The 12,802-nt window shown below is 44.5% G+C and overlaps 1 protein-coding gene across 2 annotated transcripts in view; it reads left to right on the forward strand.

Annotated features, from left to right (window-relative positions):
- The window catches only part of ST3GAL5 (ST3 beta-galactoside alpha-2,3-sialyltransferase 5), a 153,532-nt gene that overhangs the window by 125,875 nt on the left and 14,855 nt on the right, over positions 1-12,802 (forward strand). For both annotated transcript variants that reach the window (XM_040335243.1, XM_040335242.1), the window contains one exon: positions 9,396-9,739. In XM_040335243.1, coding sequence (XP_040191177.1) covers positions 9,462-9,739 — 278 coding nt within the window. In that variant the 5' untranslated portion in view covers positions 9,396-9,461. The remainder of the gene's footprint in view (positions 1-9,395; positions 9,740-12,802) is intronic.

Here is a 12,802-nt window from a genome sequence, read left to right on the forward strand (position 1 = left end):
TGTTCTTTACTTTAACAATTTTTTTTTTGGTCAAGTTATTTTTTTATTGAAGAAGAAGAAAATTCTTCTAGGTTTTTTTTATAACAGGACCCTCGCCTGTAAAACAACTCATTCCGTTTAGAAGCATTTGTGTATATAAAAAAAATTATACAGCCGAGATCAATGAAGTTCAATAGGCAGTTCGGCTCTTCTGCTTGATTCTGAGCATGCGTGTTTTTTTTTTGCGCTTCGAAATTGCATACAGACGATCGGAATTTCCGATAGGAATTTTTTCCGAAGGAAAAATAGAGAACCTGCTCTCAATCTTTTGTTGGTAGAAATTATGACGGCAAGAGTCCGATGGAGCATACACACAGTCGGAATTTCTGTCCAAAAGCTCACATCAGACTTTTCTTGTCGGAATTTCCGGCAAAAGACTATTTCAAAATTCAGTATGTCTTTATTGTATTAGTTAAAACTTCATCATTTAAAAACTCATTGTTTTACATAAGACATCAAGTCTACCACTTGTCTCCCATTTAAGGAGATAGAGGATTTGTAGCATGAAGATCCTCCCAGATTATGCAATGTGGGTCGACGCGTTTTGTAGACAAATCCGCTTCATCAGGACCTCAAAGACTGTATAATTAGACATTATATTGACATCTGAGAAAAAAACATACAAGTTTACATACAATATAGTGTACAAAATACATTGCAATAATCATAAATTTGTTAATGAGAAAAACTGTCCCCGAAAAAACTGGGAAAGAGGGGGAAAAAAAGGAGGGGGGGGAGAAGAGGGGAGGGAAGAAATGGGGAGAAGTGCAAGGGAGGGAGAACAGGTATTGAATAACTTTGTATAAGACCATGAAAATACCTTATAAAGAATCATCAAACTTGACCTCTGTTGGACATGCGTTAAAGTAATAGAGCAATGACGGAAAAACATGCTCACCGACCCATGAGAAGACCACCAAAACGGGGATGAAATTTGGAAGGTGGAAACAATAATATTTACGCTAAGAGGGATTTCCCTCTTACCGCGCCTACACTATATTGTCAAAAGTATTGGGACGCCTGTCTTAGACACACATGAACTTTAATGGCATCCCAGTCCTGGTCTGTAGGGTTCCATATTGTTTCGGCCCACTTTTTGCAGCTAAAACAACTTCAGCTCTTCTAGGAAGGCTGTCCACAAGGTTTAGGAGGGTGTCTATAGGAATGTTTGACCATTCTTCTAGAAGCACATCTGTGAGGTCAGGTACTGATGTGGATGAGAAGGCCTGGCTCGCAGTCTCCGCTCTAATTCATCCCAAAGGTGTTCTATTGGGTTGAGGTCAGGACTCTGTGCAGGCCAGTCAAGTTCTTCCACCCCAAACTCGCTCATCTATGTCTTTATGGATATTTGGTATTTGGAAATCATTTGGTGGAGTGGGGATTATGGTGTGGGGTTGTTTTCAGTGTTTGGGCCCTTAGTTCCAGTGAAGGAAACTATTAAGGTGTCAGCATACCAAGACATTTTGGACAATTTCATGCTCCAAACTTTGTGGGAACAGTTTGAGTAGGACCCCATCATATTCCAACATGACTACGCACCAGGGCACAAAGTAAGGTCCCTAAAGACATGGATGAGCAAGTTTGGGGTGGAGGAACTTGACTGGCCTGCACAGAGTCTTGACCTCAACTCAAAAGAACACCTTTAGGAAGAGCGGAGACTGTGAGCCAGGCCTTTTCGTCCAACATCAGTGTCTGACCTCACAAATGCGCTTCTGGAAGAATGGTCAAATATTCCCATAGACACACTCCTAAACCTTGTGGACAGCTTTCCCAGAAGAGTTGAATCTGTTATAGCTGCAAAGGGTGGGCCAACTCAATACTGAACCCCCACGGACTAAGACTGGGATGCCATTAAAGTTTGTGAGCCAGATTCAGGTACATTTGCGGCGGTCTAACGTATCCCATTTATGTTACACCGCCGCAAGTTTTAAGTGCAAGTGCTTGATTCACAAAGCACTTCCCTTCAAACTTGCGGCGGCGTAGCGTAAATGCGTCCGGCGCAAGCCCGCCTAATTCAAATGGGGCGTGTATCATTTAAATTAGGCGCGTTCCCGCGCCGAACGTACTGCGCATGCTCCGTTTTTAAATTTCCCGCCGTGCTTTGCGTGAAATGACGTCGCACCGACGTAATCTTTTGAACGGCGACGTGCGTTACGTACTTTCCTATTCACGGGCGACTTACGCAAAAAAAAAAATATTAAAATTCGCCGTGGGAACGACGGCCATACTTTAACATGGGCAGTCTAAATATAAGCCATAAAAAAGCAGCCGTAACTATACGCCGGGAAAAGCCGACTAGCGACGACGTAAGAGAATGCGACGAACGCGCGTACCTTCGTGGATCGCTGTAAACAGCTAATTAGCATACCCGACGCGGAAAACGACGCGAACTCCACCCAGCGGGCGCCGAAGTATTACACCGACGATCCGAAGGCGTACGAAGCCGTACGCCTGTCGGATCGAAGCCTAAAGCCGTCGTATCTTGGTTTGAGAATTCAAACTAAAGATACGAAGCGGCAAATTTGAAAATACGCCAGAGTATCAGTAGATACGCCGGCGTATTTCTACTGTGAATCTTTTTTTTACGTCGTTTGCGTTCGGCTTTTTCCGGCGGATAGTTACCCCTGCTATATGAGGGGTAGCTAATGTTAAGTATGGCCGTCGTTCCCGCGCCGAGATTCAAATTTTTACGTCGTTTGCGTAAGTCGATCGGGAATACGGATGGCCGCAATTGACGTAGCCGCCGAAAACATTGACGTCCTAGCGACGTCATTTGGAGCATGCGCACTGGCAAATTTCGCTGGCCGACGCATGCACAGTTAAATCGGGGCGGGAACGCGCCTGATTTAAATTGTACACTCCCCCTAGCCGTGGAATTTAAATTCCGCCGGGGGGAGTTACGATCCGACGGTGCAATTTTCAAGGTAAGTGCTTGGTGAATCATGCACTAGTCTCGCAAAATTGGACCGGCGGATCGAAAAACAGATAGATTACGCGGATCTAGAGATCCGCTAATCTATCTGAATCTGGCCCCTTGAGTTTTGTTAGAGGAGAAATAAATGTTTTTCCAGATTGCATCACAATGGTTCAGCTGAAAAGGACGTTAAGAGACTTAAATGTCTGTTACACAATACCAAGAATCTTAAACAATACTAGCTTTCAATAAAAATGTCTGTGGCCTCAGGAGAGAGAGGCTAACAAAATGACACTTTAATTATACTTAGTCAATGCCAGGACAAATGAAAATTCTCTGGTAATAAACTGCAGTCTTATAAGCAGTGGCGGCCAGTGCATTGAGGGCGCATGGGTGCGTTTATTTTTTTAAGCACCTAATTAGAGCCAGAGACTCTAATAGGCTTCAAAAAAGGGTGGGCACCCTGATTCCACCCAATTGTGTGACGATAGCAAATCAATTTTCGCTATTTTCACACTAAAGTTCCTCCCCGCCATTCAGAAGCCAGTTTGTAAAATTTAACAGTCTGACGTGTAGAAAGAGACCTCTCTTCGGCCCTGGCTCAGGGACCACTGGAGTTGCGACAGTGGCCGCAAAAGCGTAATGAGGTAGTAGTGCCTGCGGAATCTCTTGTTGAAGGTAGAGAGGACCAGGCTGGGTATGCGAGCAGCAGGTGGCAGTAGCAGCAGCAGGTGCAGATGCACAGCAGATGCAGGACAGCGTCACCAGGTACTGGATGTAGCAAGACTGGAGCAGGGTCAGACAAGCTGGGTCAATCATAGATATTTAGATATGGCATACATGGTAAGTAGAGATTTATCAGATTTATCAGTAGACAGGCAGAGGTTGGCAGTCGACCTCATCTGGAATATGCAGTTCAGTTTTGGGCCCCAGTTCTCAAAAAGGATATCAGAGAACTGGAGAAAGTGCAGAGAAGGGCAACCAAACTGATAAGAGGCATGGAGGAGCTCAGCTATGAGGAAAGATTAGAAGAACTAAATCTATTCACTCTTGAGAAGAGGAGAATTAGGGGGGATATGATCACCATGTACAAATATATAAGAGGTCCATACAGTGGACTTGGTGTTGAGTTATTCACTTTATGGTCAACACTGAGGACAAGGGGGCACTCTTTACGTCTAGAGCAAAAGAGATTTCACCTCCAAATACGGAAAGGTTTCTTCACAGTAAGAGCTGTGAAAATGTGAAACAGACTCCCTCCAGAGGTGGTTCTGGCCAGCTCAGTAGATGGCTTTAAGAAAGGCCTGGATACTTTCCTAAATGTACATAAAATAACTGAGTACCAAGTTTTGTAGGTAAAGTTGATCCAGGGTAAATCCGATTGCCTCTCGGGGGATCAGGAAGGAATTTTTTCCCCTGCTGTAGCAAATTGGATCATGCTCTGCTGGGGTTTTTTGCCTTCCTCTGGATCAACTGTGGGTATGGAGTTGGGTGTATGGGATTGCATTGTGTTTTTTATTTTGTTTGTTTATTTTTTGTGGTTGAACTGGATGGACTTGTGTCTTTTTTCAACCTGACTAACTATGTAACCAACTATGTATGTAAAGTAGGATATCAGGCAGAATAGCAGGTAGAACAAGGTTAATGCAAGCTGGGGTCAAGACTGGAGATAAGCAAGCGTAGTCAAGGAAGCCAGGTCAAACACAGGTAATTAGATGCAGATACAGGATCAGACTCGGGTAAAGCTGCAGAACAGACAGCACTGCACTAGTGCAGCTGCTGTCTTTATATAGGCCATTTGGCGCCACCATTAATGGCCAACGTGTGCGCGCATTTACGCACATGCGCATTCACCTGTTATCGCTAATGTTCCCGCGCATGCGCATACGCGCTAGTCTATGCACCTGCAAATGCACCTCTGCACATGCGTATTTGCCTTTGCCTAGGAGCTTCAGCTGCACTATGGCCAGCATGTCCCTGACACATGCTGCTCTGTATACCCTGATCTGTGTCATGCTGAGCTATATATCCTGGTCTGTGTCATGCTGAACTATATACCCTGATCTGTGTCATGCAGAGGATGCCCCATTCCAGGTTTGCATACTACATTCCATTTAGGCTTTGCCCTTAGGAGAGACGCAGACTACACGCCATCCTTCATGGACTAGCCAATTTACACATGCAGATTACACCTGGTGCCTGGATTGGCACTGTAACATGTGAGTGTAATTGACATTTGTTGTCATTTTTTACCTTAATAAAATTACTACACTATGAGACCTTCCTCTATGTCCCTTGTGGAGTCATTTTTGCCATCCTAGTCTCCTCCACCATACTCAGCAGCCGCTCGACCCTAGTAGTCTCCAGCACAGGAAATACAGGAAACTGGGATCGATAGGCATGGCGGAGCTGCAGGTATTGGAAAAACATTTACAGTTAGGTAGCCCTTTTTGCCGCTTCAGGCCATCAGGGGACATTACATCAGCCTAAGGCCGCGTACACACAATCAGTCCATCCGATGAGAATGGTCCGAAGAACTGTTCTCATCGGTTAACCGATGAAGCTGACTGATGGTCTGATGTGCCTACAAACCATCGATTAATGAACCGATCGTGTCAGAAAGCGGTGACGTAAAACACAACGACGTGCTGAAAAAAATGAAGTTTAATGCTTCCAGTCTGCATGCAAAGGAGCATAGGAGCATGATCCGAAATACCCCTGCGGAGCATACCCACCTCCCGTATGTGGGGGGAGTAAACCTCCACTGACGTACACAAAATCAATTCTGGACATCGTACGGTAAGAGGCAGACTGACAAGTAAAGACCCCTGTCTGCCGGGAACTTCCACCGCTAAACATCCACCAGGCCATAAAGGGATGCCCATTTGTTTAAGGGAGAGTCTACGCCCATACCCGGGGACAACCTGTCAAGAGAGGGGTTCAGAACCATATATCCATAGGAAAAGTGGCCAGTAGAGGTGTCAGGAGAGAAACAGTAGCTGGAGGTGGTATATACAAGCCCCCAGAATTAACATCTCAACAGTGTCTATCACAGTATGCAACAATATATACCTGCCCTCCGGGTCAGTCTTAACATCAAGCAGGGTGTAAGATAGGGAATTGTGTACTAAGACTAACCCCCCGTGCATACCCAGAGAATGTGGAGTGGTAGTGATGAACCACCCACGGTTTCTTCAGACTGAGAACCTTGCTACCCACCAGGAGGGACGCCTGCAAAATACAAATGTGAGGGCAGTATTTCTTAAGATAGGTCAGAACCAGGGACCGTTTGACCCTGTCATTCAGCCCCTAGACATTCCATGAAATAATTCTTATGGGGGCCATAGTGATAGAGGAGGTGTATAATCGTAGGGGGAGTACTGACAAGACTGACCCAGAAAAAGGCATGTGCCACAAAGTGTATAATCGTAGGGGGAGCACTGACAAGACTGACCCAGAAAAAGGCATGTGCCACAAAGTACAAAACCAGTTATCTGTAAAACATTGGACACCCAGCCCCCACACACGATAAGGGTTGGGAAAGATGTCCAAGGTGAACCACTGCTTGTACCAACATCAAACATAAAAAAAACAAAAAAAGGAAAGAAAAAAAAAAACAAAGCATAGAAATCCCTCTCACCCACCCCACACATCCGTTGGGGAACTCGGAGTGCTTACCTCCCCAAACAAACCTATCATACAATAGGAAGTCCTCCGAAGGGGACTGGCGGCGAAACAGGCGACCACCAAGAGCACAGGCGGGCCAGAATGTAGTTCAGTCCGGAGAGCATCGCCCTCAAGCCTCTGCAATAGTTTGGATGGAGGTGGGATCAGCGTATGTAGAAAAAATAATAGTAGAAAAAAGGGAAACCAGAAAAATACTTAGGACAAGCTAGGGGCACAAACTTAAGGTTCATAACATTAGGCAACGGTGGAAAGCAAAAACCTGCAACTGGAACATCAGACTCCTAAGGCAATTCTCCCTGTCCCCCCCCCCCCCCCCAAGCCCACCAGGAATAGAAGTCTCTGCAGTACATCAGCAGTTGGAGTGGAGAGGGAGCCAAATGCTGTCCAGAGCCGGACCTGGTGGCCAGGATAGTTCATCAGGGCCAGCAGATGCTGCAAATGCAAGTGTACTATGGGTAGGCTTAGGCCGGCAGGCTCGGAATTGCAGAGCAGGGCCAACGCGGCCCCTCTCCACAGATACAGGGACAGGAACCCTCCATATGGCGTCAGGGCTAAAGTCAGGTGCAGCCATGGAGGAGCAATAAAATCAAGAGGTTTCTGCTCGGGTCATGAAAAAATAAACAAAGCGGTTATACATACAGTTACCGGGCCTGGGGAAGAGTATCCAGACAGTGAGAGGCATCTTCCGGAGAGGTGAAGTAGCGTGTGGACTCCCCATCCACCATCTTCAAACGTGCCAGGAACAGCATGCTATATTTGATGCCTCTGGTGTGGAGTTGAGCCTTGAAGTGATTAAAGGTTCTGTGGAGCCTCTTGGTGTCGACGGAGTAGTCCGGGAACATCATAATCTTTGTGTTCTCAAACCAAAGCTCCTCCACTCTGCGGGCCTCACCAAGTGCCAGGTCACGATCCCGGAAATTCATCAGCCTAAAGATGAAGGTGCGTGGGCTGGCCCCTCATGGGTGGTATTCTGTGGGCCCTCTCCACTACGAACTGCCGGGAAGAAGGTCTTCCAGATTTACCATGGGCCTCTTGGCTGCTTCTCTGATTAATGCTCTCCTTGCCTGGTCAGTCAGTTTTGGTGGATGGCCATGTCGTGTTAGGTTTACTTTGCAGTTGTGTCATACTCTTTCTATTTTCGGATGATTAATTGAACAGTGCTGCTCCGTAAGATGTTCAAAGCTTGGGATATTTTTTTTCAACCTGACCTCGCATTTAAATTTCTGCACAACTTTTTTCCTGACCTGTCTGGTGTGTTCCTTGGTCTTCATGATGCTTCATGATCCTGAGGGCTTCACAAAACAGCTGTATTTATACTGAGATTAAAGGGACACTAAAGGAATTTTTTTTTTTAGCTAAATAGCTTCCTTTACCTTGCTGCAGTCCTGGTTTCATGTCCTCATTGTTCGTTTTTGCTTTGATGTTGCTGTAAATCCTCTCTGTTTTGGACACTTCCTGGTTGCCTGTTTCCTGATAACCACAGTACTGGGAGATTTCTCACGGTGGTCACTAATCAAGGAGCTGTGTGTAAAACGAAACTGGATTGGTGCTGAGGAGTTTTAGACAAAGTATCACTGCTCTCTATTGGCTGACTGCCCTCTAGTGGCTCTCTGTACATCAGAGAACCAGCAAACAACAGCAAAAACGAAACTACACTGCAGGCACATTATATGATTGTTTTTTTATCAATTTTTAATCATTTTTAAAAGGAATCAGTTAACTATTATGTCTCTATGCCCTGTAAACAGTCATTTCAGCTAAAAAATTTTTTTCCTTTAGTGACCCTTTAAATTGCACACAGGTGGACTCTATTTACTAATTAGGTGACTTCTGAAGGCAATAGGTTCCAATAGATCTTAGTTGGGGGTATCAGAGTTAAGGGGCGGAAAAAAAAATTACGCAACACTTTTCACATATTTATTTGTAAAAAATTTGGAAAGCCATATATTATTTTCCTTCCACAGCACAATTATGTGCCACTTTGTGTTGGTCTATCACATACAATCCCAATAAAATACATTTACGTTTTTGGTTGTAACCTGACAAAATTTGAACATTTTAAGGGGTATAAATACTTTTTCAAGGCACTGTAAATGTGAAGTGATTTACCCATCAAAGATAATTGTAGTTCTGTTTAGTCAGGCTTGTGACTCACATACTAACGCGACACCATAAATTTCAGTATGTGACGCAGGCTTTTTTTTCGGGCTGGCCCGTGACCTACCTGACCTACATACACTGACGGTAGTGACCTACGTACACTGACCTACATACACTGACCTACATACACTGACCTACGTACACTGACCTACATACACTGACCTACATACACTGACCTACGTACACTGACCTACATACACTGACCTACATACACTGACCTACATACACTGACGGTAGTGACCTACGTACACTGACCTACATACACTGACGACAGTGACCTACATACACTGACGACAGTGACCTACATAAGAGGTCTAAGGGCCACATTAAATGGCACGTGGGCCTTGTGGTTGACACATGAGCTTTAGAGCTTCAATGGCTTATGGTGCAGCTTCTTCCTCTCCGGTTCAAAGTTATACTGCACAGGGCAATACAGCAGCAGATTAACTATATAAAAGTTAAAACAATACTTTTTTTTTTAATTATTCAACATCAATAGATTAAATGTGAGTGGACTGTAAATCCAATATCCATAGTTCTGCAGTGTAGAAGGAATTTATTATGACCTAACTGTTTTTTTTTTTGTTTTCCACAGCGCGCACACACATTTGCCAAGAATGTGGTGGAAGCAAAATGTCGGCCAGGATTTGCCAGAGCAGAGATGAACCGATTGTTTCCCAACAAGTATGACATGAGATTACTCGGCTTTGTCAAGAAAAACAAATACCTCAATGAGTCCTTCTTCCAGTATGGTCCTCCATTTGGATTTCGCCAGTATCTTAAAGAACTGAATGACACATTGAACATGATGTCCGAAGATGAACTTCCCAAGGAACTGAAACACAAACAATGCAAACGCTGTATTGTCATAGGGAGTGGGGGAATCCTTCATGGTCTGGAGCTTGGACATAAAATTGATCAATTTGATGTTGTAATCAGGTACGATAATCAGTTGATAATCCAAGGTTTCTACCAGCTAGTCACATGTGCTGGGGCCAGTTTGGGTGAAGGCCAGTTACCCTCCTAGTATGTAGAACTATGGGCAAAAGTCAACAGTTAACCACTTGAGACCCGCGCTATTGACAAAAGACGCCAACAGCGCGGTTCTCAGGTGCCAACTGGACGTCTTTGGACCTCATTTGAAATGCATTACCCGCGCGCGCCACTGGGGGGCGCGCATCGGGTAACCACTGTGCCGCCGCATTGCTGGGGACCCGATGCGTGTACCTGGCGGCCGCGATGTCCGCCGGGTACACGCGATCGTCGGTGACACAGCCGGTAACAGCAGGGACGTGGAGCTCTGTGTGTAAACACAGAGCTCCACGCGCTGTTAGAGGAGAGGAGACCGATCTGTGTCTCTTGTACATAGAGACACAGCATCGGTCACCTCCCCCAGTCACCCCCCTCCCCACACACAGTTAGAACACACCCAGGCTACACAGTTAACCCCTTCCTCACCCCCTAGTGTTAACCCCTTCCCTTGTGTTGAAAGTGTCCGATACGTCCGCCGCAATATCGCAGTCCCAATAAAAATCGCAGATCGCCGCCATTACTAGTAAAAAAAAAATAATGAAAAAAAATCATAATTCTATTCCCCATTTTGTAGGCGCTATAACTTTTGCGCAAACCAAAAATACGTCGAAAAATACGTATCGGCCTTAACTGAGAAAAAAAATAGTTTTTTTTAAAAAAAATTGGGATATTTATTATAGCAACAAGTAAAAAAAAAATATATTTTTTTTAAATTGTCGCTCTTTTTTTGTTTATAGCGCAAAAAATAAAAACCGCAGAGGTGATCAAATACCACCAAAATAAAGCTCTATTTGTGGGGAAAAAAGGACGTCAATATTGTTTGGGAGCCACGTCGCACGACCACGCAAATGTCAGTTAAAGCGACGCAGTGCCGGAAGCTGAAATTTCGCCTGGGAACGAAGGGGGTTTATGTGCCCAGTAAGCAAGTGGTTAAAAGCTGTTTGTAAGCTAAATCAGACTCAACCCTTTCTACTGTACAGTGCCTTGAAAAAATATTCATACCCCTTGAAATTTTCCATATTTTGTTATGTTACTAACAAAATTGTGAATGTATTTTATTGGGATATTGGTGTCAGTTTAAGAAGCAGTGGAAAATATCCACTGTTCCATTCTCAGTGGAGATCATTCTCTTTTGTTTGCCTGTTTATGAAGTGGTGCAGATCACATAAGCGATCTGCAAACGCTTCAAACAGTGGCGAACACCCCCTGGTTCTGGAATCTCGTGAGACATATCGGGATTATAGTACCAGAAATGCACTGAAACACTGAGATGTCAGTTTATTAAAGTGGTTGTAAACCCTTACAGACCACTTTAACCTACAGGTAAACCTAGATTAAGGCTTACCTGGAGGTGCAACAAATATCTCCCAAACCTAAAAGGTTCAGGAGATATTTGCAGAAAATACCGGCATCGATGTCTACAGTGCATGCGCCGTAGACATTGGGCGCAGGCGCACTGAGCGTGTCACTTCTGATGACGATCATGCCGTTAGTGGAGGCATGCGCGGGAATGACGTCATCGCTGCTCCGGCCAGTCACAGCGCCGGAGCAGCAATACCCGGAAGTCACTCCGGGTATCATAGCGGCAACGGAGGAGGTCACCCAGGACCGCTGCAGGGGCTTTGATCTCAGGTTCATAATGAGCTAGTAATATGGTGTAAATTATTGCGCTGCTAAATATGCATGTATCAAGCTGCTAAACACAGCTACTGAAAAACAAGAAGCAAAAAACAGAATGTGGACAAAAAAGTGTAGCGCTCTGATACAAAAAAGGTATGACAATAAAATCAAAACCATGCGTGGTCAATATGCAACAATATGAAATGCACATGTATATGAAAACACAAATGTCATAACCATATATGTAAATGTCCAAAATGAACCAAGTGATGAGTGAATACAAAGTTCAAAATTGAAGGGTGAGATGGAATCTTCCAAAAATAAATGAGTGAATATAAGTGAATTTCCAAATGAAGAAATATCCCGTCACCAGTGTGGATGCAGGCTTACCGGAACGTGTGGACTCTGCGAAATGTATATTTCCAGAGTCGATCAGGATTGGTATAGGCTGGAAACCACGGTGTGGAGTTGCTTCAGGAAGGGGTCAGCGAATGATCTTAATGCAATGACCTAGGGAGAACTGGAAGGTCTCTCGCTCAGGGAATGCAGGGGATGGTCATCCGTTATTAAAGGTCACATGTAAACGTGGAAAAGAAAAGAGGGGACGCCATAGTGTAATACCATCAGAAAATCAGTTTAAGTTTAATTAAAGGTTGCACTTACATGTCAGTTGAGAATAAAGCGCACTTCAATATAATGATGGCAACATTGGAGTCATCCCTGACGCGTTTCGTGTGAGTACACGTTGTCAAAAGGGTCATAATGAGCTAGTATGCTATATGAATACTAGCTCATTATGCCTTTGTCTTGCAGGGTGTTTTTTTTTTTTTTTTTTTAGAGAGGGTTTACTTCCTCTTCAAGCAGTGATAAATTATGACTGCTCAGTGCACGGACATTCTATATATACCGTATATACTCGATTACAAGCCGACCAGAATATAAGCCGAGGCACCTAATTTTACCACAAAAAAATGGGAAAATGTATTGACTCGAGTAGAAGTACTGTGCCCGTGTCCATCTGCATGCCTCACTGTGCCCATGCCTCACTGTGTCCATGACTAGACTGACGTTTAACATGGGAGTCTATGGAAGGGGTGCCCGGGTTTGAAAACTCGGTGCTCCCCGGCCGTAGGTTCCCCAGACAACGCTATATTCGCTGAGGAGGTCCTTACCCACAGACGATACGCGTGTAGGGGGCTATGTGATGTCAGGACAGCCACCTACCTGTTTTTTATATGTATACTACATGACTTGAATCCGTGCACTGGGACACAGTGCCATTTTTGTGAGTAGTTATTCTATTTCTTTATAAATTAATGTTATTTATGCATACGGAGAGCACTATATTTT

The sequence above is a fragment of the Rana temporaria genome, chromosome 1 (assembly GCF_905171775.1).
Source record: "Rana temporaria chromosome 1, aRanTem1.1, whole genome shotgun sequence".
Taxonomy (NCBI): Eukaryota; Metazoa; Chordata; class Amphibia; order Anura; family Ranidae; genus Rana; species Rana temporaria.